This window comes from Alligator sinensis, unplaced genomic scaffold, assembly GCF_000455745.1.
Source record: "Alligator sinensis unplaced genomic scaffold, ASM45574v1 scaffold377_1, whole genome shotgun sequence".
NCBI lineage: Eukaryota > Metazoa > Chordata > Crocodylia > Alligatoridae > Alligator > Alligator sinensis.
Genome location: NW_005842047.1, coordinates 2,051,313 through 2,076,570, shown reverse-complemented (window position 1 = coordinate 2,076,570; position 25,258 = coordinate 2,051,313). Strand labels below are relative to the sequence as shown.

At 40.3% G+C, this 25,258-nt stretch overlaps 1 protein-coding gene across 1 annotated transcript in view; it reads left to right on the top strand.

Annotated features, from left to right (window-relative positions):
- The window catches only part of THADA (THADA, armadillo repeat containing), a 296,890-nt gene that overhangs the window by 102,280 nt on the left and 169,352 nt on the right, over positions 1-25,258 (top strand). Inside the window, exons 28-29 of the mRNA XM_025203203.1 lie at positions 4,630-4,719; positions 5,947-6,078. Coding sequence (XP_025058988.1) covers positions 4,630-4,719; positions 5,947-6,078 — 222 coding nt within the window. The remainder of the gene's footprint in view (positions 1-4,629; positions 4,720-5,946; positions 6,079-25,258) is intronic.

The following is a 25,258-nucleotide window of genomic DNA, read 5'->3' as shown; positions in this document are numbered from 1 at the left end:
AAAGTCCTTAGTAAATCCAGATTAGAACTGGTCTGATAAATGCTGAGCTGGGTGTGTGTGAACATGGGTTGATTAACATTTGAAGCACAGATTCCCCATCATGCAGTGCTCTCCTGCTTCTCTGGTCCCAGAATTCACTGCAGTCTCTGCTTCAGGCTTTCTGTTTTCCATCTCTCATGTAAATGAGACCTAGGGCAGTTGATTCACTCTTGTCACCCTTATCTGGTGAGGGTCTTAGGTGCGTCTCTCACTGCATCTTAATCAGTTTCGTTTAGGTAGAGGAGGGGAGGGAGGGGTGAGTCCTTTGTGAGTCAGACAGACTGCATCCTGTGCCCCGATTGCGCAAGAATACAGAGCTGAGACGTAACAGAATGCACTGTAATTATAGCACATCAGAGCAGACCTGATTAATTAAGTCTACTGGAGCATGGTATTTACTGCGCTCCAGCAGACTCCAGTGTCTCATGTATCAGCATCCCTGCGCTGAAATATGGTGACGGGAGCACCTTAATTAAAGCTTGCTTGATGTGCTTTAGTTAAAGTGCCTCCACTGCCATTTTTCAGTGCAGGGAGGCTGATACACAAGAGGCTCTGGTGCTCTAATCAGAGCGACGCTCAGAGTCCCCCTCTACTCTCAGAGCCCCCCACTCACTCCAGGCACTTTCATTCAAGCACCCCCACACACACTCCCAAAGCATGTGTATAAATGCCACATTATGCTATTTAGTTTGAGATATTTGCACACGTATTATACATGCTGCTCCGAAGTTGGTGGGACCAGGGAAGCTGGAAATTTTAACAGCAGTGAAAGAAACATTTGGAATTTTTGGTATGTGGGGAAGCACTTTGGGTGCCTGTACATGTGCAGCAAGGCTACTCCAACTCTCGGAGCCACTCTAATTAAAGTGCCACCCCTGCCCTCCCCACATGTTTAAATGCCTTTTGGGATTGTGGGATAAGCAATAAGTTGGATGTTTCTGCTAGATGGATCAGTGATATATCTAACAAGGTTGGTATTCTAAATTGCCATCATTACTTCATCAATTTATACTTGTTCATATTTAGAAGGCGTTCTTCAATCATAAAGATTTGAAATTCTTCCCTTTTTTTGGGTGAAATCTAACTTCCTAAAACAAAATTCTGTGGCAAGTGTCCCGAGTCTGTCTTTGGTTAGAGACATCTTAGTGTTTTGACTCACTTTTTATGTAACTACAGAAAGAAAGCTTCCTGTATCTCTTTTTTATTGAACATTTGTTTCCATCTAGTGATCTGTTTTACTGTGTTTACTTTATGGCCTGCAGCTAAGGCATGTTTTTTTAGCTGGGCACTGGGTGAAGTTTTGCTGATGTTCACCATGTGGTGATTTACTCTTGCATTGGAGGTTTGAGGGGGGTGTATTTTCACTAACATTTACTTTTGCAGTTTCTCTATGTGATTTTTTTTGTTGATGTAGGTTTATGTTTGCTAGCATGAAGCTTTGCAGTGAAGCTTTGCTAGCATTTGTTTACTAATTTGCTCAGTGAATCATATGGTAAGCATGCACTACAGTCCTGCTCTTTTTCTTCTGGTGGTTGACTCGCTTGCAGGTTTCAGAACCCTTTTTTTATATATCTGTTGTGTACATTTGAATTAGGCTCTTTACAAGTCTGAGATTTAAAACACTGTTTTTGTTAAAAGTTTCCTAAGCAGGCTAGACAGTGGCTAAGTGTTTATAAAATGTTCTAAGAAGCTTGCGCAAAAGCTTAGATTTAACTTAATTTTATTCAGTGTCATAGCTTGAACTTTGCTGCTTTATTAAGTTTGGTTAATGGTGAGCGTTGCTAAGTATTGATATAAACTGCATGTTTTATTAAATTTGTTACTTTGCTGGAGACCTGTTTTGAATCTAATTGTTACTTAGGCTTACAAGGCTGCATCTATCCTGGCAGATGGGGGTGAAGGGTCTTTTTGGTAGCAACGTGTAGTAGGATGGATAAATGGACACCCAGATGTTTTTACCACTACATCTAATGGCCCTCAAGTGTATATTCTCAAGTACTAATAAATTAATTAGACTCTTTTAGAACTTTATTATAAAAATATTAAAAGCAAAAAGGTGAAAAGTATACACAAAGGGCTGGGCATGAAAGCATTCATAGCCAGTCTTGCATCATAACCAGAAGATTGAAACCCCCACCCCTCTTCCCCAACACCCTTTGTGGCAGGCCAGTAGGGAGTGCTCCTGCGTTGATCCATCCACTTCACTGCACCCGACCACCTTCCAGGCTCCGAGTGCCTCCCTGGGGGCGCCGCACGTCTGGCCAACCCCCTTCCTGGAGCACAACCACTAGCCTGGGGGTTCCACTGCTACCACCCAGGACTGGGCTTGATTCTGGCTCTGTGCACCCTGGGAAACACAGGTCTAGTAGCCCTCGAGCGTACTTGATTCACTTCAAGAACTTGGGATGCTTCCCTCAGTCAGAAGCACAAGTAGTGGTCTCCCTTAGTCAGCCAAACCAAGGGGACCCCAAGGCATAATCTAGACCCACTCTCAATAAATCTCCCCCAGTAGGTACAAAGGAAAACTTTATTGGTTACAAGGGGTAGGGTTGGAATAGGGTACAGGGTAGAGCAATATCAGAGAAATCCCATAGAGCAAACTGGCATGGCTAGGTAGCCTTTGATCACGCATCTGAGTTACTGCAAGCTATATATCTAGTTAGATCTCAGGCAGCTTACTCACAAATATCATCCAGAGGCAGGTGGAGATTCCCTCTGGAGGCAGGCAGTTCCTTGATCATGAGTTTTGAGAGACAGCAAGTTTCAGATGGTTCAGCTCTTCTCTCTCTCTCTCTGAGTCTTCCTCATGGCTGCTGCCCCCTCCTCCTGAGCAGTCCTTAACTTATCTAGCCCTTGTGAGCTCATTTACCTGATCCAACGGAGGCCAGAACCTGTTGGCTGTGAGCCAACCAATTTGAAATGCATCACTAGTTGCTGGGCAGACTGGCAGTTCCTGGCTCCTCAGGGAGCAAGCCTCTCACCCAGGTATGTGATACCAGTCACGTAGGCAGAGGGAGTAGGTTTCCCCCCTTCCTCAGGAATGTATCCAGCTCAGGTTAACTAAAGAGATAGGGTAAGTGTGTATCCTCTGCTGGGCCCATCCTAACCAAATTGTCACAGCAGAGTTTATGGGGAGAAATAGAGGTGGCCTTCTGCCACACCCTTCACCTGTTCACACTTTTTTGAACTAGCTAACCATCTGTCACCTTACCGAGAACACCCCATTGGTGTCCTAGCATGACACAAATCTATCTATGTTCTGTTGCGTGGTGATGTGCCCTGCTCAAAGGAGAGGCATACCCAGACCTGGAACTGAAAGCATTAGAGGGCATCATCAGAGCCAGTCCCTGGAAGTTGGTTCCTCCATCTCTGTATAGGGTCACTGTTTTGGTCTGGTCCAACAGGAAATTGGCTAGGCAAATCGTGTTTCCCTTGGCTGCCCAGTACAGGGCAAAAATATGCACATGGTTTCAGACAGATCCAAGTACAGCATGCCAAAGTGTTGAGGGAAGCAAAGAGTGGCTGCAGCTGGGGGCAGTTAAAAAAACAGTGGAAGCATTCTCACTTCGAGTGTCACTGGGTCTAAGTGATGGACAAAGGTGCTACTAGCTGGGGCCCATGTAGCGGTCTCCACTGGAGGTAGCCAGCCCTTTTGGCAAAGGGTATCTTATACACAGTCATTCAGTCCAGGGAGGTCTGCTTTGGCACTGCTGTCACCAGGCACCATTTCCAAGTTATATCCAGACAGTTCGTGAGGACATGGGCTTGGCCCACCTGGATCAACCATGTATACAGAACTTTTTTAGATAGGATCTCAAACCGGATCCCACCCCCACTCTCATTCACCACAGGGAGGGATCTGCTTTTGTTGCCACCTACAGCTTGGGTAACAGGGAGTAGTTGAGGTGGTGTGTCCAGTGAGCTGCATTGGCAAGGATGCATTGTGTGGAGGTGATCTTTCAGGGCAGCAACAGCATCTCTAGGGAAAGCAGCCTTCGTTTCAGCTAAAAGGCATGAAACAAACTGGACAGAGTGCAGCCTTGGTTTTGGGTTGGTGTTAGCTGGGAGCCAGATCGAGGTGGACCAACTTGATGGTGTGTGATGACTGCACCAAGGAGGCGATGAGGCTTGGTGCTCTCCACCACAAGGTCAGGTTATGAACTAGCGACTCCTGCATCAGCCCTGGAAATCGTAGGCACTAGGTAGATAGCTGATCTACTATACGAATTGCTATGAGGTGGACATATCTTTTGTTTGGCCTAAATTTTGTCAAGCTGATGTTTAAAATTAGGAAAATTAGCTGGTTTTGGGGGTTACCTGCATCTGGTAGTGTTGGCCTGATTTTCAAAATCTCAGAGAACCCAGCAATTCCTGTTGTAAATACAAAGCCCTGACCTTTATTTATATCTTTTAAATGAAAGCATTTGGGTCGGTCCCATTTCTGCAGCTAGTTCCCTGTGGCTGTGCAATTGTCCTGGCTCTGTGTTGATTACAGCATTGTGGTTTTATTTAGGTGGCTGGTATTTTGAAATGAGCAGATTACTGTAGAATACTAATTGTGATTTTCCCCCCACCCTCTGTTTTTTGCAGAATGACAGGCAGAGAATTTTTCTCTCGTTTTCCAACTCTTTATCCTTTCCTTCTCAAGCAACTGGAAATTGTAGCTGTCTCTGGGGACAGGTAAGATGATTGTACTTAAAGTTCTGCTACATATGGTGGGACATAAAATGCAGACACACAAATTTAAATGCACCCTTTAAACCAGTATTGTCAAACATATGGCCCATGGGCTGGATCCAATTTGTGGAAATGCTCTGTCCAGCCCACTGGGCTAATAGCAGGCAACAGGAAGTTGGGGACATGGTCAGGAGGGAGTGGCCTGTTGCAGAATGCAGAGTTTTTGGGCCCTAGTGACTGACCATTGGTGATTGATAGCAGTAGTGCAAGTGAGGGCATATACAGCCACAATTGCTTGTCTCAGATGCTTGCCCTGTCTCCTCTGCCTCCGGCCCTGGTGCATGCCATGGCCTATCTGCATCAGGTAGTGGAGGTAGAGCCATGGCTGCAGCTGCCAGCATGTGCACTGTGGTGGAGCCACCCCATGCCTCAGGCTGAATCCAGCCTACATGGAACCCTGTGGTCCAGATCTATCTTGAGGCATAAGGCAAGTCTGACACCCCTGGTTTAAACTGCCACCTCTTTCTCTCTGTAAGTGTTTTGAGAACTATATGCTGTTGAAGCCTAAATATAGACTTATAGAATTTAAGCTCCTGTATTTGGAAATTTTGACCTGTATCTATGCAGTGATTATCTCATTTTGCCCCAATCTTGATTTGAGATCTCTGGGTGCTATCATGAGAAAGATAATCTGTGTAGCATGGGTGATATAATCATTTCCAAAATAAAACCCACAGTTCACCCCCTCATTTCTTGTCCATCTGAAGAAGGGCTAATACATGACTAATTTTGGTCCCAACCTTCCATGCAACTTTGATTGGACTTTCTGGATTACTCAATTAACTGCACAGTGTTTGTTATGTTATTTTTTAAAATAAGCATGTAAAATAATGTATAGTCAATAGTTTGACTAATATTTTCTTATCGTTGTCTTGCTATCTCTCCAACTGAATTTTATTTTCCAAAAGTAAATGTGTATAAAAGTGGATTTAATTGATTCACTGTCTCATGTATGTATTGGAAATAAAATAACCTCTCTCATCTGTGGAGGACTTTACACTTAAAGGTTGAAAGGCTTTATTTTATGTATAGCATAGTAGCAGTAGGGTGTAGTATACCTACATATTATTTGCAGTATTTCCTGGTATGCCATGAGGGATTAACTGTCAAAGCAGATATGTCGTAAGAACATTAATTTTAATCAGATACCTCTTGTAATTTTTAATTTAGTGAAAGTGGCGAATGTAAGCTCCATCCAAGTTTATTCCTTTTGCTTTTGATCCTGGGTAAGCTGTATCCATCTCCAATGGATGGCACTTATTCAGCGCTCAGTATGGCACCTTTTGTTCCTTTCATTATGAGGTAAGGTATCTGTTTCTATAAGCTTTTTTATGTTTTCTGGTGATTTTTCATGTAAAAGGAATCTTCTTTCAAGACTAGTTCTTCAGTTTATTTTGTGCTTTGCAGCATTCAGTCACCTGATAAACAGCTTATTAAGTACTATGTAATTTTATTTATATTGGAGGGAAAAACCCTTTTCTTTTAACATATAATTAACATAACATATTAACTTGATCAAACTTTTTTATCTCATACTAATTCATCTTTTATATGCAAAGATCATAAAAAAAAATCTGGTTTACAGCATGACGAAAGTATGTGGTTAGCTGTATTGTGTATATGTGTGGATTTTTTAAAAACTTACATCTAAAGATGATATATAGTCACTGTTTGAGACCATATACAGACATTCAGTTATTCAGTTTCTCCTAGGAGAATCTTTGCTCTCCCAGGCAAAATCATGAATGTGCAGATGTGTAGGATTTTAGTCCCAGAGGAAAAAATGGCTGCTCCAGGAGAAAAATAACCTGGGAACAGCCAGGATTAAAACATTAATCTTTCCCAGGAGAGTTTCTTGTGGGAGAGACAATGCCTATACATGCCATGGTTTCTCCCAGAAGAGAATGTAGTCCTCCAGCAACCTGGCAGCACTGCATGATCTCTACTCTTCTGGGCCTCAGTATTTAAGTGTCTGTACACACAGCTCTGGGTAATTTTTTCTACCAGAAGAACAAAGTTGGGAGAAGTCTCCCAGATTATTTGATTATTTGAATCACAGGTGTGCAGTCTGAGATACCATACTAAAGTATGTGGTATGTGGTGGGTGCATCTACACATGTGCTTTACTGCTCCACAGTAAAGCATCAACCATATTAGGGCACAGTAAAGTAACTCTACTGTAGGCTAGTACTGTCCCAGACAAGTACTATCCTACAGTGGAGTAGCTACATGGGCCGAAATGCTCATGTAGACAGTGACCGGGGCTGGCTGGGGCACAAGGGTGCTACAGTGTGGGGGGGCTACCTGCTGGCTAGTCCCACAGTGTAACACTCTCGTGCCCCAACCAGTCTCTCTGGCATGTTGAGCGAGGGCAGAGCAGCCCCAAGCTACCAGGCTGATTTGCTGGGCTTCCTGCCAGCCAGAGCTGCTCAGCCCTGGTTCAGGGTGCTGTGGTTCTATACATCTATTTAAATGCTGCATTTGGGAGAAATAAACTCCAGCATGAATCATGCCAGAGTGTATTGCTACGTGCTAATTGCACATCTAGATGCACCTGGTGTGACTTAACTGATCAAGACCCTTATCCTAGTAAGGCAATTGTATGTTGCTGAGCTTTGAGAAGTGTTTAGCTACTGCAGAAAACTTAGTTCAGAGTGAACTTAGAAGCCCATTTAAAATACACATTTATGGTGATGTTGCTTTTAATCCACTGTCGGCATGTCTACATGAGATGTCTTACTGCACGGTAGACTAATCTGTGCAGTAAGGCATCACCAGGTAACCTTTGCAGCAGCCACTGTGCACTAAATTAGGTTAATGTGTGGTTTTCTACCTCTTGTAAATACATGTAGTAGATTAACTACGCATTAGGTACTGCACAATACTGCTTATGTAGACACTGACTGGGAGCAAATACTGTTCCCAGTTAGCCACACGGAATGGGGAAGTTCTCTGTCCCCGGTCCTGGTGCTGCTTAGCTCCCCCAAGGAGCCAGAAGCTGATCAATGCTGGGATGATGTCACTCTGAGCTCACCCATCCTGGCTCTGTGCATCTCCCGGCTCCCCACAGGAGCAGGGAGCTCAGCAGTGCTGGGACTGGGGAGCTATCTGATTCCCTGCTCAGCCAAGGGCTTGCCAGAAGCTGCCAGCAAGCCCCCACGCTGTGCAGGGATTGCCCACCCAGCACGGGGTTGGCCAGGAGCTATCCCGCTTGTGGGGCAGGTGGCAGCAGCCCCCGGCAGGACCTGGCTGGGAGCTGTACCACTTGGGAATCCCTGTCCTGCCAGGAGCTTGCTGACAGCTGCCTCATAAATGGGACAATTCCTGGCCAGCCCCCTGCTGGACAACAGATCCCTGCTGGGCACCAGATTCGCTGGCAGCTGTCTATCCTGATGTGCACAGGACCCAGAGAGCTCTGTCAGATTCAGCAGCCGTTGATTCCCAGCCTCATGCACATCAAGACCCCTCCTGATGTGCATGGGATGAGGAGACAGCTGTTACTGCAACTGGCAGAGGTCTCCTGGCCCCATGAGTATCAGGAGCAGCCCCTGTGTTCCCTGCCAACCCCCTGGCTAGCATCCTGAGGGAGCCTGGGGCTCCCCTTGGTTGCTGCAGGGGAGCAGAGCAGGGCAGGAGCAGCCCTGTACCAACTCCTGTTTGTAGCAGATTTGTTCCCAACAGGGTGCACATGTAAACGTGCTTCAGGGAAGGCTTACTACTGCTTAGTAGGCCTGTGCTGCATTAATTGCACATGTTGACAGGTTCACTGTCTGGTGTTGGTAAAATAACACTAAAAGATAATTTGCTTCTATATGGGGATTAAATTAAGATTTTCAAACCAGCTTTTTTGCTCCCAGGTCATGAGTTCTGGGTAGGTAGGATAGCAGAGGGAGAGAATGAGGTGGGGGAATAAGCATGAAAAGTTTGAAAGCTAAGAGAAGAGGCTTAGATGTCTTTCCAGATATGGGAAGATAGATTTTTGCTGTTCAAAATAGCACCAATTAAGACTGGAAACTTCATCATTAGTTCTGTTTTTAGAGTATTTAAATCAGTGCAGATTTGTTTCTTTATCAAGACCTTGTGATTATTACTTAATCTTCTATTTATGGTGGCAAATAATAGTCTATATAATTTATCTTTCAAAGCAGAAGTGGCCTAGAGGTATAGTGTATGTGTATCTTACAGTGTCCCTTGTTTTTTGTAGGAATTAGATAATGTACCATCTGCTGTTTCTGTAAGCAAACTGTAGTAACAGTATTTAAAATATAAGCTATTTTAACTGTACTCATAATAGTTGCTGCTGTACTTGAACTTCTTGAACATTTTTCTCTGAGCCATCTAATATTACCCTTATCAATTAAATATATCCAATGGTCTGTTATTTTGTCTTTATACAATATACTAGCTAATTACCCATCAGGAATGACGGTGGGGGAGGAGGCTTGGGTGGAGTGCCATGACCTAACATCCCATGCTGCCGCTGTTTTGCCTCTTGCAGAGAGCAGGTCCCCTTATCTGGTCCTCCACATGGCTTCACAATCATAGCGGCTCTCCCCCATCTTGGAGCACTCTGATTGGCTGTTTCTGTCAGCCAGTCAGAGCATGAATAAAGCGTTATGGACAGACAGACAGACAGACAGACTTAGGCTTTTATAATATTAGATTCGGCCATAAGGAACCAACATTTTTGGCAGCCATGCCACAAATTAGCGCCACATACTTCCTGAGTGCCATTCCAATCATCTTCCCCTACCCAATCAGCTATTCTGTTTTTGTACTCCCTGCCCTAGCTCCCTGCCAGATCTGCTGCTTTGCTCTCTGCTTCCTGTGCAATCTCCTGTTCTCTTTTCTGCTCCCTGCTGTCTCTGCCACTGTGCTTGCCTGTCCTCTTCCAAGTCTCCCTTGTGCCAGATACAGATGCTGCCTGTGCCATTTTTGGTACGTATGCTGCAGATTGACTACCCTTGAGTTGGACCATTGAAGTGGGGTAGGATGAAGCCCAGTGCTTTTCCTGTATCCTTTTTTACTGTTTCTTCAGATTAAGCTATTCTGATTTTCATGTTCAGTTTTCATTCTTGCTTTTAGCAAGAAGCACCTTTCAGCAGTGTAAAGCTGCAACACTGTAAACCTCCTTAATAATTGTTGTGTATGTATTTTTTAGGCCTGTCATTATCAAGTCCTTTCATAGGGATGTGGTAAAAACATTTAAGAGCACTGTATTACAAGAGACTTCCCTTAATTTAACTCAGATGGACTGCAACAATGCTACCATACCAATGGTATGCAGAGCAATAATATGTTTTTCAGGATTTTATTTTCTTGGGATTTGCAGATACTTTAGAGTTTTAGAACATGAGTTTAAGGGTAGAGAAGACTTCTAAAATCTTTCAGATAAAAAAATATCATCAGATTCCCCCCCCAAATATTTTTATTGAATCACTTATGTTCAACATTACATTCTTGGTTGTATGCTTGTGTGAATGTCTTACTAGGATAATTTAAAAAAGCGTACATAGACACCAGTTCTGAGAACACAACAATGATTAGTACATTATAGCCTGTGACCGTGCTTCAGCTGCTGTTTGTAGTAGTGGTTTCCAAAAGCACCTTTCTTCTTTTTTGGTTTTCCCCTTCCATGGGGGGCAAATAAACTAAAGCAGAACTCTCTCTTTTCTAACCACTTCTGATTTGCTTTTAAGAGCAAAGAGTTGGTGATAAAGGTTATTGTGGAATAATCATTTTGAGCCAGGATTGAACAGCAGGCATAATACTAAAGGATTTTATTCAACAATACACTAAAGTTGGTCACCCTATGAATCTCTTGGTGAGGGTAATATAAATGAGTGCATATGTAGATAGTTATATGGCAACTCAACTCAATTATAAATTTTGTTTGTTACATTTTATAGTGTGATGTCAAATCTTGTAATGCTTTAACATAATTTATACTGGACAAATAATACTTATGTAGTGAGGGGGGGAGAGAATGAGCATTAAAATGTAGCTGATCTTTAAACTTCTAAAAGATCTCCAACACAAAAAATAGCATTCATTTGTTGATCTGAGGGAATGGACAGAGTACTTGGTATGTTTGCAAGTAAATGGGCAGTTCCCTTAACAATGCTGTATTTAGTTGGAAGAATTCTAATTAGGCTTTTGAACAGTTTCAGTGCAGCTGAAGTGGAATTTTCCATCAGGTGGGAGTACGGTTAAGGTTGCTGTGACCGTACTGAAATGAATTGCACAATATGAGTAGGATTAAATGCTACAAGGGCAAATCTCAGTCTCCCTCTAGTACACATTTGCTACTCCCTGCTAAACTAGAACATTTGATTGCCTATCTAGAGTTCTATTACAAATATTGTGGTGTTTTCCTTCCCTGATATATTGTTTGGAAAAGAACACATTGATTCACAACTTATTACCTCACTTCTTAAAATTATTTGAAAGGTGTTGTTTATAGTTGCCTGTGTCTGCTTTACTGATTACTTTTTGGTACAATGGAATGTACAGAATGTTTTTGATTACTAAGGGGGGTAATTTGACGGTGATGTTCTAAGTATAAAATGAAAACACTGAAAAAAATCTATTTTAGTAAAGTGATCCAAATGTGAGTTACATTTGTATTCATGCTCTCCTGAGTGACATGTTCATGAAATGTCCAGCACTGAATGTTCTGGGAAGGAGTAAGATGGAATTGCTCCATTAATTTTGATACATATTTTAAATGAGCTGAGAATCTGGCCTTTTATGCCTACATAACAGACTATCCATTTAAAAAAATAACTTGAATCAAACTTAAGATGATACAAACCCATCTTAAACACTTTGAAAGCACTTGTTGATTATACCTTTGGATATATAAACTATACATTCTACATTCATTTTTAACGCAATGAAACTAGTTTTTTTCCTGTGTTAGAGGCAGACTTTAGGTCATAGTTGCATTTAGATACATTGCAATACAGAGCATTAAAGAATTCCCTTGTGGGTTGTGGATTTAAGTTTTACTTAAATCTTGTGGACTTAAGTTTCACTAGTAATTAGAAGGATTTGGTAAAAAATTATAGCAGAGTTGAGGTGATGTTTTAGCCATGTTGATCTAGGAAATATGTGAAAAGGAAGAGCTTCCTCACACAATAGGAAGGGCCGTTTGTGCCCAAAAGTTTGTTTAACATTTCTCCCAGCTATTCACTTGTTCCAGTAAAAGATATTACTCCCCTCAAAAAACTTTGCCTCTTGCTAAAAATTGAACATTTTTGAAATACATAGGTGGTTGATATGATTTGGAATCTGGTGATGATTGTATCTTTCTGTAAAAATGTGCTATTGTGACCGCTTAAAAAATTGGAAAACTTCTACACAAGGGAATAGCACGTGTTTCATGTTGGCAAGTATGGAGCAATTCAGAGTTGCTCTACTAGGTTCTGGTCTTCTCTTTTCCTCCAAGTTTTGTGTTGCTGTGTCTGAATTTTGAACATATTGACTGTGATTTTGTAATTAATATTTAAATATTAATTTTGATTTTGTTGTTGTTGGCCTTGGTAGACAGGGAACACTCATTTGGGAAAGAAAGTACATTTGGCATGGTGAACGTATGTGAGGAGAATAGAGAATATTGTCCACTTTTGTTACCAAAACACAAACTATGTAGGTCAGTTCTAAAATGGTGAGGGAGAGTAGGGATGTCCATAAGCAATGAAACCATATAGAGTTGGGAGGGAAGAGCAAGAGAATAGGGGTTTTTTAATTTAAAAAATAGGAGCACAGTAATCAAATCCAAAGGAGAAACTTTTTTTTTTTTCCCCAAGGAAATCATCCCTTAAACAAAATTTGATTTTAAGAGCAGGCAGTAGATGACATTTGGCCAAGTAATTTTACATCATCATCATCATGTCTGTGCAGGCTAGCTCTGTCCCTTGCTTCCGGTACCTGATTTTATTTCTCCGTCTTCATGATTTTACCTCTTTATGCACAAGTAACTGCTCTGAGCAGAGACCTGAGGAAGGGTTAAGTGGTACCCAAAATCTTGTCTTTATTTCTCCCAACATACTGTTGGTCCAATAAAACCTATCATTTACAAAAATCCTTGGCCCCTCACATTTTTTCTGAACCATCATGGATACATCACCCCGACATTACCACCACATACAGTGCTTTGTACTGTGTGTGTTCCTTCCTAACTATATCCTTATGTTGCCAGTACTTGCTCTTACAGATGTCGAGATTTCACTTATTGAAAGATTCTTTTTGTAAGCTTCAGGTGATTGAAGAGGTCATGGTGTAGCCAGATATGTCTCTCTTTATGCTTTCTACACTTCCTTCTATACTCCTGGCATCAGAGTAGCATATTCTTGTGCAAATAGGCTAGTTCAGAACCTCTGTATTAAGGTGATGGTCATGGTATAAAAATCTAAATAGAAAGGTGACTGTAGGTAAGTCGCATGCAAAAGCTGTAAGATGTGCAACTATATGGATTCAGTGGTCCAAACTACCAAAAAGATGCCAAAAGTGAATAAGGATTAGTGGCTTCCTGGGGTACATGTTATAGTTCTGCACGCAGTCTGTAGAATAAGCTGAGCAAGAGCCTCCAAACAAGTCAGTTTTTAAGCTCAAGTCAATTAACCACTAATTAGCTGGAATCGACTAATGTTTTTACATATTAGCCTGGACATTTCAAAAACATATGTTGCGGGTATATGGACCTAAGTTGAGTTCAAACACACATGCAAGCTAAAGCACATGCATGCACACGTGTGCGTACACCCCATTATATAAACAGGCTTGCATACACCTATACCATGCATGCATGCTTGCACCCTATAATATAGACATGGCCTTTGTGATATGAGTCCTTTAAATATACTTGCACAATTTCATGTTGTAGTAATTCACCACATTATGGACCCTTTGTTAACACAAAGATAAGCTATTAGGAGCAAATCTGTTTTGAAACTTACCAGGCACTAAATCAGACTTGTATAGATGGTTTGGAATGTTCTGTACACATCTTGAACAGCAATAACTTAAGAGTGAACAGGTACAAAATATCTGATTAGAGTTAGCAAGCAGGTTCACTTTTAGAAGTTATATCAAAAAGTTGCTCACAGGTGAAGTAATCCTTTGATGTCACTTAGTCAATATTTAGTAAGCTATTTTAAGCAACATGATACTTTTACTGCAACATTGTTTTGTACATTGAAATAATTACTTATTCCAGTTCTGGTAGAAATACTATTCTGAATAGTAATGTTTTATAATTAATTATATAACTTAATTGCTTATTTACTGGCTAAGTTGCATCATAGCTCAAGTTTACTGTTTCTTGTTTTAAATTTAAGATGGCCTTCAATTATGCCTTGTGTATTTATATATATTTACATATTTCCTTGCATACAGTACACCCTAGGATATAATACACATCTTGTTTTTCAAAGGCAGAAGAAAGAAAAAATGACTTTTCCTTTAGTAAGTATGTAGTTGTTAGGATTTCTTTACCAGGGCCCTAAAGGATTGACATAGTAGCTTGGCCAATTTGGTATCAAGTGAACTTTATTAGTAAACTCTAGCCAATATTAAATGTTTCCTTCCCCGTAATACGACCTGACAAGTGACTCCATAGGTGTCTCAGCAGTGACTGTTGGGGGTACTGTGTCTCAGGTCTTCCCCTGGGTGTGTGATGATTTGGATCCTCTGTAGTCCAGCGGAGGATACAGCAGGTGTCTGTCTTCCCCGATCCAGATTGACACATCCCTGACTTTGTGTAAATTAGTTTTATGTTCTTTTTCCTAATTGTCCAATTCCCTGGCATCAAGCTGCACATTTCTCACATGGTACACTAATCCTATTCTACTTTTGATCTTCTTTCCTTATAGGGAAAGTGTTATACATTGCTCACCTAGCAGTCCAATTCCAGCACGTACTTCTTCCAGTGCCTTATAAGGTGCCCTGTACAATTTTAATGCTTAGTTCTGGCAAGGCCTGGACCCTTGCTAAGAGCCTTAGCACAACTCAGTTTGCCTGCTACAGGCCGCAGCTAGGAAGCCCAGCTTGTTCCTTGTGTATCTGTGCAGATTTGGCTTCAACTGAGCAACAGAAACTGCTCTTACTGCATTTCTTGTTTATATTGTGCACTCTAATTTCTACTAGCTGTTTTTTGGGAAAACATGCATGTTATATGAGAGAAAATATCGTATACATTTCCCTTTAATGGATTTTCTGGTTAGTAAAATATTTAATACTTTTCTGACTCTATGGTGAAACAAAATGAATTAGTTTGTTCCCAGTTAATTAAATTGTAGACATATTTACTATGGTGATATCATCGCATTAAATATGCTGTCTTACCATTAACTGATTTGTCTCTTCAGTTTTTATTCTCTTCAGTAACTCACAGGTGCCATTCCAGTTTCATCCTTGTTTTCCTGTCACTTGTATTTCATCACCTTTTCCCATGTAGCCCCCTCAATTATAGGGTGATCATATGTCCTGGATTGGCTGGGAGAGTCCTGGATTTGGTAGACTGTCCTGGTATCCTGGCCAGTTGGTATAAATTGAAGCAAAAGTCCCAGATTCATTTGCTACAGGCTGAGGCAGAGGCTGCTGCCACCTGCAGTGCCTGGCCTGACTCCTGCTGAGCAGCGGGTGGAGGCAGGGGGGCAGGTTGAGATGGACATTGCTCCTCCTGCCTGGGGTGGGGATCGCCTGTGGCAGGGTGGGTTGGGGGAGGGGGATGGGGCCAGGACTCAGACACCTGCGTGGGGTGAACCAGGATGGCTACTTGCTGCCAGAGCCTTGAACCCGGCTGCTGCTTGTGGCAGCCCTAGGTGGCTGCTGATGGTGAGGGGGTGAGGCCCTTCCCAGCCGGGACCAACCTCTGCACACAGGAGATGGAACCATCATTTGCATTGTTTGCATTCCTGTTTGCCAACTACATTGTCTTCTTTGTCTCCATTGCCACATTCACCTCATTAACAACTTTCACTTTGGACCAACAAATGAAAATAGGTAGACTACAGACCACTGCAGAAAATTTCATTCTTGCAGTTTTTGGATTACTGTTACTGTAACCTGTTTTTGTAAACCACTTGTTTTATGTCTAAGCTTGGCTGTATAAATGTGTTAGTAAGTGAACACTGTTGGGACCTTGTATTGGAAAATCTTCACAGGAAGGATTGTGGATAGGAACGGACAATTCACAGTTCCCATTGACTAAGCACCTCTGAAAATTGTGTCTGTCCTTGTACTCTAAAGTACCATAGCTCTTATTTATCTGATGCACCCTTCTGGCTCTGGCTAAATAGTAATAAGACTTTGGCTATGTTTCATAAGTACTTTTTTATTTTATTTTTAAAAATGGCTATGGAGGTAAATCTGAACTATGCTTATTTACAGAAAGCTATTCCCCTTAGCTTTCTTTTGAAATTTGAATGCTTATATTGCTTGCTTGTTGTATTTTATGTAAATATCTCAAATTGTTTGTCAGAAAGTGCCTGAATCTGCTTGTGTTGAAATTCGTGGCAAAACTCCCATTGGCACGGTAGGCACCGGGCCCAGTTCCCAGAGCATGTAACAAAGCAACAAGGTCAAAACATAAAATCAGAAGTGTTTGTGAGAATGTAAAATATAAAGCCAACGTTTTAAAATATGAGTGCCCATTGGGCGTCTAAATTTGTCTTTAGACGCTTAATACAAATGTCCGTTTTTTCAGATATTCTAAAGAATCAGAAGTCCCTTTGAAGTCAACAGGAGTAGAACAGGAGTCTAAAATGACTGCGAGGGTTGGGGGCTGATAGTGACTAGAGACCCTAACAGCAAAGAAAACTGTAGAAGTATGTTCCTTTTCTCATGCTGGTTAGTGCAGTCCATTTTGGGGAGAGAGATTTGTTATAACCTTTGAGAAATTTGCAGTATGTTTTCAGAACTTTAAATGGGTAAGATATTTCTGTATATGTATGTGTTGTTTATAACCTTTTAAAAAAAGAGTATTCAGTTTCTCTCTGTTTTCTTTCTCACTTTTAGTTGTGGGTGTTGACTTACTACTTTGTAGCATCTGAATGGTATGGTATAGTAATTAACTGGCTTTCTCCCTGCTAAATGCTATTATACCCTTTTGAGCAATTGCCTGTAAAGATTTCTGTAAAGCTGCACAGCTATGTGCCCCTCCCTACCTTTCTGCCTTCCTCCTTGTGCTGTATTTTAGCAGATTGTGGCACCAACAGGAAACAGGATACCAAACACTTGCCTGATTACAACTGCCATTTCAGAGAGAGAGTGATTTTTATCAACGGTCCACAGAACTTTTTCTGTTGGGATATGTTTTCAGCACAAAGGGAGAATTGGAGACACTCATAACTCTTCTAACATTCAAACAACAGTAGTTAGTTACTAATGTTAATTTAAAGTTTAATTTAAATTTCCATGTAAAAAATGTATACTTTTTGGGGGAGGGGTCTTATGCTATTGAGTCCCTGGTCCTGGTCAGAGCTGTGGGTAGCTGGAATAATTTGGAATGTATTCTATGAGAAGAAATCATCCCTTAAAATGTTCAGTTCTGGCTATAGATGTTGTCTTTGTCCATAATTGTTGCACTACTGTGGCACCTATCAATTTAAATGTAGGTCTTCTAGAATGTATGAGATGATGTAGGCAAAAGAAAATGAGCTACAGAAACATTTCCCCTTTATACGGTATCCTGAATCCTGTTCTAAAATCCAGTGTCTTTGTTTTATTTGGTATCATGCTTGGCATGTAACAAAGCCAAATCCTTATAATGAAATGTAAATAGGCATGCATCTTCTTTTGGTGAAAAAATGTCTTTTAAATATTTCCTTTGATGGGCCAGGAATAAGAAATGGGATGATTAAGAACTTTTCTCAATGAACCAGTTGTTGGAAAATGCTGAATTGCTAGAGACCATTTTTAAATGGATTTTTATCAGTTTGAGTGAAAATGTTTTGAGAAGGTTTCTCAGGCACAGGTTTCAATTTTAGGTGAGACAGGAATGGGGAAAAGACAACTCTGCCAACTCAGGGTAGTTAATGGCATGGTGGTTAAGACACTCACCCAGAACACATCCATTTCTAGTTGTGGGTTTTCCCTGAACAATCCCGATGCCAAAGTCAGTATTGATTGGAAAGGGCAGCTTTTTTGTCACTTAATATTATCATTGATAACCAGGCTTGCTTCTGTTTGTAATAGTCTTATAGAAAAAATTGTAACAACTCTCCAGATAGCGTAAGTTTAAAGCTGAATTGAATTTCAAAATCAACAAGCACAAATGGTGGTTGTTGAGCAGATTTGTGAAATGCTTTATTTCTGCTGTCTATGTGGGAATTATGCCTGCATTGTTGATCTAAAGTGGTCATGACCAGCTGACTTCTAAGATAGAAATGCTGAAAGTCAGTCCATGTGAGAAAGGCTTTATGAAGATGATAGAGTAAGCTTGTTGTACTCTTCAATACTTTTAGCACATGAGCAAGCTAGTGAAGGCAGTGAGATGATTGATATGCTTAAAGGTAATTATGTGACTAAATGGTTTGCTGTAGCAGAACCTTACCATTTAGGCATGGTCTCCTCCTTTACAAAAGTATACATAGGAAGACACAGAAAAACGGAAGGAAAAAACGTGAGCCATGTACAAGACTCTAATCAAATAATTGAATCATTACAGAACTAAGTAGTGGTATTAAAAAGTTCCATTACTATAAAAAAAACAAATGTGGGATTTTTAAAAGAATCAGTATGGGTTGAGCTATTTGGTAGTGGAACCCCAGCTCCTTTTGAGCAGGGCACAGGCCTCTTATCTGAGATGAGGAAAAGATTTGGGAGAGCCCAGATCCTGTTGTTTGAACTGTGTACCCAGGTCTGAGAGTAAGTTAAGTTGTAAAAAATTATCTTGACATGTTCTTGGTTGCAGTCACTTAAAGCACTTAAATCTCAGCTCTTTGCAAGACTTTTTGGATATTGTTTAAACTAAATCATTCCTCAAAACTGAGAAAAGGTAGACACACACTATAGCTGAAAGTTATTTTGGCTATAGTCTTTGTTGTGGTTTTTGCTAACTCTTTGATAAGAAGCAGTGGCATATGTTTTTTTCCATGACTCTGCATATAGTAATAATTTGTTTCCACAAGTTATCAAAGTTAAAATGCGATTTTGAGTAACAATTTTCTGTGTTCCCTTTTACATGACCTCAATTTGACAAGAGTTTTGTTTCGCTGGCATGGAATCAGCCAGATACTAAGAAAAGGAGTATCCATAATTAAGCCTGTGTGGTTTCAACAAATTAATAAAACTGCTTGATGTTGTGGTTCCTCTTGTGATGTTGCTGGGGATTTTATGATGGCAAATGAAGCAAAAGTTTTAACTGAAACATAGAATACTTGTAGATTATATAATGAATCTCCATTTAAAGAGAGACTAAATCTATGGGGTGTAAAGTATCCATACAGAAGTTAATGTGATAAAATCTTTTCTTAGAATTCTTATTTCATACATAAGTAGGAAATGATTGGCTGAATTCCATACAGCTTCTTGTGTTTCTGGTGTTGATTCAACTTGCTATGAAGTGGCCTGTTTCTATAACAGTCAAAATCCTCCTGACAAAGGAGAGAAAAGTATTTAATTTCTCACTTGAAAGCTCTTCAGAGTAAGAAGAAAAGTTTTTTTCACTTAAATTGTTGTCCTGTTTCACAAATAAAGGTGTATGTAGTTTTTGTACTAATAATGTCTATAATTAATTTTAAGTATATATGTTCTTATTGACATACAATGCTTTATCTTACTCTTCTAACTATGCATTCTAAAGAGACAGAAAAAATATGACCATAAAAAAAATCTGTTTCTTTAAAAAATGCCCTACATAAATTCAAGGATATAGTAAATGTGGCAATAAAATGTTAATATTCAGCCTATCCTATTTCAAGCTGTGACTGATGTTCAGTCACTTTCTTATTTAACTAGAATGATTAATTTTTTTGTTCATTACAATAAATCTTTACTACAAGTAAAATACCAGAAGGTTCTATTTTTTCTTTTTTATTCTTGAGCAAACAGTTTGAGGTCAAAATAACTATTTTTCAAATAATAGAGTTCTTTTTTCAAACAATTTCTGATTAAAGGAAAGCAAAACATATCCTCAGAACAATGATGATGTGCACACATCTCAACAGCAGCTAAACAAGTGAAAAATTGGAGATTTGTGCATTTTGGAAGACAGTAATACCTAGTCAATAGACACATTGATCTTTATAAAAATTAAAAGATAATTATGATTAAGCCCTCTTTTTATTTTTGGATTATTTTGTAGCTGTAGTGGTATCTTAAGATATGGTTTGCAAAAAAAAAAAAAGTATGAAACCAGCTTCTAGTAAACACAAGGACTTGCAAAATCTGGAGTTGCACTGTGTTGAATCACTACCCTCAGGTCACAGAAAATAGTTTTGGGACCATAACATGTTATAGAAGAAATACAGAAAGTCTTTTTATTTATTTATTTAACAAAATCAAAGGTATCGTGTGGTAAACTAGTTGTACTCATGATTGGTTAGGTAAGAGACGACACTGCAAAATTTCAATACCTGTGCAGTGCTGTATGATATACAGTAACATGAAAATGAATGTCAAGTTTCTGCCCTTTTAATGAACACAAATAGAACAAAAGCAAATACAAACACTTGAGAGAGAGGAACTTCTGACAGTTGGAATACAAGACTGTTTATAGTTTGCTTAATGAGGTTTTTAGGGAGGAAGTGGCAGTACCTTTAACTCTTATTTCGCTCTGGTCCTCCCTTGTCCTTAGCATCCTTGACCTCCACTGATGGTTAAGGTTTGAATCTGAGTGTCATATACCACAAGAGCCAGCACATCACTTATGGTAAAGTTTGGATCTTGCATAGAATCACAGAAAGTTTGTTTTTTTTCTCATTACCTGAATTTTTTAAAGAACTCCAAAATGACTTTAAAAAATCAACTTCAGGGTAGGTAATAAAATTACATTGGGGGAAAACTGCGCAGGAAACATAGGATGTATCAGAAGAATCAGCCCCATACATCTCAAAGAATAGTACACTTCGACTGTGCAAAGATAGAAATTCCCTCTTTTTCCTACAGCTCTTACTTCTGAGATAAAATTGCCAGTGTGTACATTGCTAGTAAACTTTTGAGAATAATATCTAACTGCTATCCCATCTTGTCAGTCTGGATATGTAAGGCTTGTTTTAATTTCTATAAATGGATATATTTAAAAATTTGTAAATAATTATTTAGATCCCAGAGGACTTCGTTGTCATGTTGGACACACTGGATCCAATGGCAAATACAAAGTGAATAAAATTAAATACCTGAAAGTCTTTGATGTGGATACATGACAAAAACATTCTTGTGTTCATTTGACTCTTTTCACACACAAATGCTCAGTCTAGTTCCTTGTTTTGCACTACTGGCTTCAGTTTTTATTTCCACTGTTGTGTTCTGAAAGCTGAATTTTTGCTGCTTCAGAATGAATAATCTTTATGATGAATGAATACAGAGCGGCCCAAAACTCTCTCTTCTCCTTTATTTTTGGGAATGTCACTTCTGCAGGATTTCTTTCACTCATTAGCCAATGAAACGTAGCTTGTCTTAACGCAGTTCTGAGAAGAATTTTTTTCCGTAGCACATTTGAATGGGGCGTAAAAATAAACTTTGGATTTCTGGGCAGTTGTTACCAATGAATAGCACTTTTAAGTTAACCTTGGTTAAGGGTGACCTCTACTTGCTCCAAAGAGGCAGCTCACTGTTTTATGTTAACAAAATTGCTTATGATACAGTTTTGTTGCTTAGCGTTCTAAGTGCTGAATTTAGAAAGCCTTACAAATAGGGATCTACTGAAGTCATGGCGAGTGAAGGGGATTTTCCCTTTTGTGGTGAGCCCGCCCCTCAATGCTGATTGGCCAGGGGGCCCTGGTAGTCCCGCCCCTTGCTGCTGATTGGCCAAGAGGGCTGTCTGTTGTGCGGCCTACACTCTGCTGCTGACTGACTGAGGGAGGGAGCTGCGTGACTAGCAGCCCTCTCAGCCAATCGGGTAGGACGGTAGCCATCATCTGGATGCTCCCCTTCATGCTAGCAGGCTGCAAGGCAGGGTGACAGTAGCTATGAGGACCGCTGGCTCCCACTGGGGACCCAGCATTTTATTTTTAGTAAGGGATCTTTGTGGGGGGGTTGTTTTGTTTTGCGGACAGTGCCTGATTTCATGACAATGCCCAATTTCATGGTTTCCGTGAAATCTGAAACGTTGCTAATTAAGTAGGTCCCTACTTATAAAAGATCTGTTCATCATTTAATCAAAGGTAGAGATACTGCTCTTGAACCCTCCTCCCATCCTTTGATTATGCATATTTAGCAGAAGAAATGATATAAATCTTGTCTGATGTGATATCCTTTTGGTCTGGTACTTTGTACAGTTCTAAGAAAAAAGAGGACAGTAGGAGAACTTTTTGTTCTGTGTATGAAAGTAGTCATTTATTCTTAAGGTAATGCAAACTATTGTAATTCCTCAAGTTAGTCATGGTAAGAGAAAAATAAGTGACAGTTTCCATTCCTAATACAAATTTACTAGTTAGTAAGGCTGGTCAATACATCCATCTTATCCTTAATCATAGGTCTTCATCAGACGTATAATGTTTGTTAATATCTCACTTTCCATGATTCATACCTGAACAAAGCTTGCACACAACCTGTGTTTTCCTTGGGTAGGTTTAAATTGCATTATTTGCATACCATTTAGATTGATAGATGGTGTAAACAAAGCTGCTTTGTTCCTGAGTGCATGGAGTGAAACGGGGGAATAATTCAAGATTCTATTTGATGGAATGTACATGCAACCTCTCCACTCTGTGGCCAGCTGGCTGTCGTAAAGAGAGATCCCCATGCTCTTCTTTTCTGGGAACATCTCAGGTGTGACCACTGCTGCTACCTGGGCTTAAGGACTGATCAACAGGATTTGGGCCAACCAATAGAGGGGGAAGTCCTCTGTCCTTTGCACCTTGCATGTCTCCGTAAAGTAAAGCACAATTAAAAATTCTTGAAGGCTCTAGCTTTTAATTTTCCTCAGCAGTACTGGGACAGCAGCAACCTGATTTAAAAAAAACAACCCAAATGTTAAGAAATGGACATTTCTGATTGGGGATACTTTAAATACATTGTATAGAATCTTCTGTGAGATAATTTTATTAGGGATTTTACTGATCCTGTCATGGTGATAGTGATAAGAATGATCTTCAATCAGCTTGGCTCCACACCGTGACATACAGAGGAGTGTCTCCTTCCTGTGTACCTCTTTAGGGTCTCTTTAACTTCTGTTGTCTCTCTAGGTTCAGTTTCACCTTTCATGCTGCTATTCTCACAGGGATTGATGAAGATACTACGTTTAACATTACTTAAGACCAGGACATGATACATATCATTATGCTTCTTCATTAGAGGACAAGCCAATCATTGAAATAGTGAAAGCATTTATGTATAAAAGTCCTGTCAAACCACACAAAACAAACTAAACTAGATTTGTTTTTCCTTCAAATCCTTTTCAGTCATGAATTTTAGGTGTTACTTATTACAGTGGTTATACAATATTTTCCACAGGAAACATGATTTTTTTCCCAAGTTGACTACTCCCTATTTTTGTGAAATTCCTGTAAAAACTAGCCATGTGAAAAATATTTTAGAATACTTGTTTTCAGTTAATGTGGGCAATCTGGGTCTTAATACAGAAAGAAATAGTGGGAAAACCATGAACATATAGAAGATTGTACATTCTTTAATGTAAATTTGTTTTAAAGTATTTTTACTTTTCTTGACTAATATTCTGTAGTTTTGACCACTGGAGTAATACGCTGAATACTTATGAGTGTACAGGGGACTACAGAGTCTTTTTGAACCTTATACAAGCTGCTGATATAAATTATGCCAGTTTCAGCTAGTTTGTCCAACTTCTAAATATTTGCTAAAAGTTGGCCAAAGCAATGGAAATGTGTTGAATCTATAATTAAACTAAATGAAAGCCTTTTAGATTTATTGACTCTTTGTTCTTGATCATGAGCTCTTCAAAGTAGAACTGCTATATTCAGTAGTGGTGCAAAGCTAAGCAGTGCTGGGTTCCACATTAAGTACTTATTTTGATAATTTTATATAGGACTGAAGTTTACTTTTCAGGGGATTGGTGTAAAATTGAGACATTCTCTATGGGTAACAAGTGAAAAGTGTAGCACTTGAAGATATTGCAAACCTTGTCAGTTTGTTACTGTTTTGTGATATGTAGGCTGAATTTACCAGAATGCCCGTTTAATACTTCTGGAATTGTCAGTAGAGACCTGCTTTTTTTTTTTAAGTGTTTTTTATTCCTTTGTACGTAAAGAATTTCAAGCCTTCAAGGTGCAGATTTTCAAAATGCCTATCGCCTCCCATATCTTGTTATAGAGAATTTAGGTGCTTAACTAAGTTTTACCACATCCATGTTCCTCTATTTATCTGATGATTAGGGTTTTTCTTGCGCTGCTGTTTCATTATATAACTTGAGTCTTGTGCTAACTTGACTTAGAATCATAGAAAATTAGGGCTGGAAGGGACCTCAGGAGGTCATCTAGTCCAGCCCCTTGCTCAAAGCAGGACCATCCCCAGGTCGATCATTCCAGCCAAGGCTTTGTCTAGCCAGGTCTTAAAAACCTCCAAGGATGGAGAGTCTACAACCTCTCTGGGTAACCTGTTCCAGTGCTTTACTATACTCCTAGTGAGAGAGTTCTTCCTAATATCTAACCTAAACTTCCCTTGCTGCAACTTTAGACCATTGCTCCTTGTTCTGTCATCTGCCACCACTGAGAACAGTCTAGCTCCATCCTCTTTGATCCTTCAGGTAGTTGCCATTAAATCCCCTCTCAGTCTTCTCTTCTGCAGACTAAATAAGCCCAGTTCCCTCAGCGTCTCCTCAGAAGTCATGTCCCTCAGACCCCTAACCATTTTCATTGCCCTCTGCTGGACTCTCTCTCCAGTTTTCCTACATCCTTTCTGTGCTGGGGGGCCCAAAACTGGACCCAGTACTCCAGATTTGGCCCCACCAGTGCCGAATAGTGGGGAAAAATCACTGCCCTTGATCTGCTGGCAACCACCCTACTAATGCAGCTCAGGATATGGTTAGTAGGGCTGTGCAAAATTTCGGCAGCTGTTTAGTTTTGGAGATGTTTTGACCCATTTCTGCGCCCAGTGCACTGAATCTTAAATGAAATGGAAGGCTCGGAAATGAAACGAAAACATCCAAAATGTTTCGGAAATGTTTTGGAATATTTCGGAGGCACCCACCCCTGGGAATAGTCCAGCACAATCCTACAGCCCTCTTTTTAAAGTGCCGGGAGGCTGGGACTGGGCAGGGGATGGCGCTGGGCAGGGCAGCCCTAGGGGCTTCTCCTGCAGCTCCCCCTGCCCGGGGAGAGGCAGGCACAGCTGAAGAAGC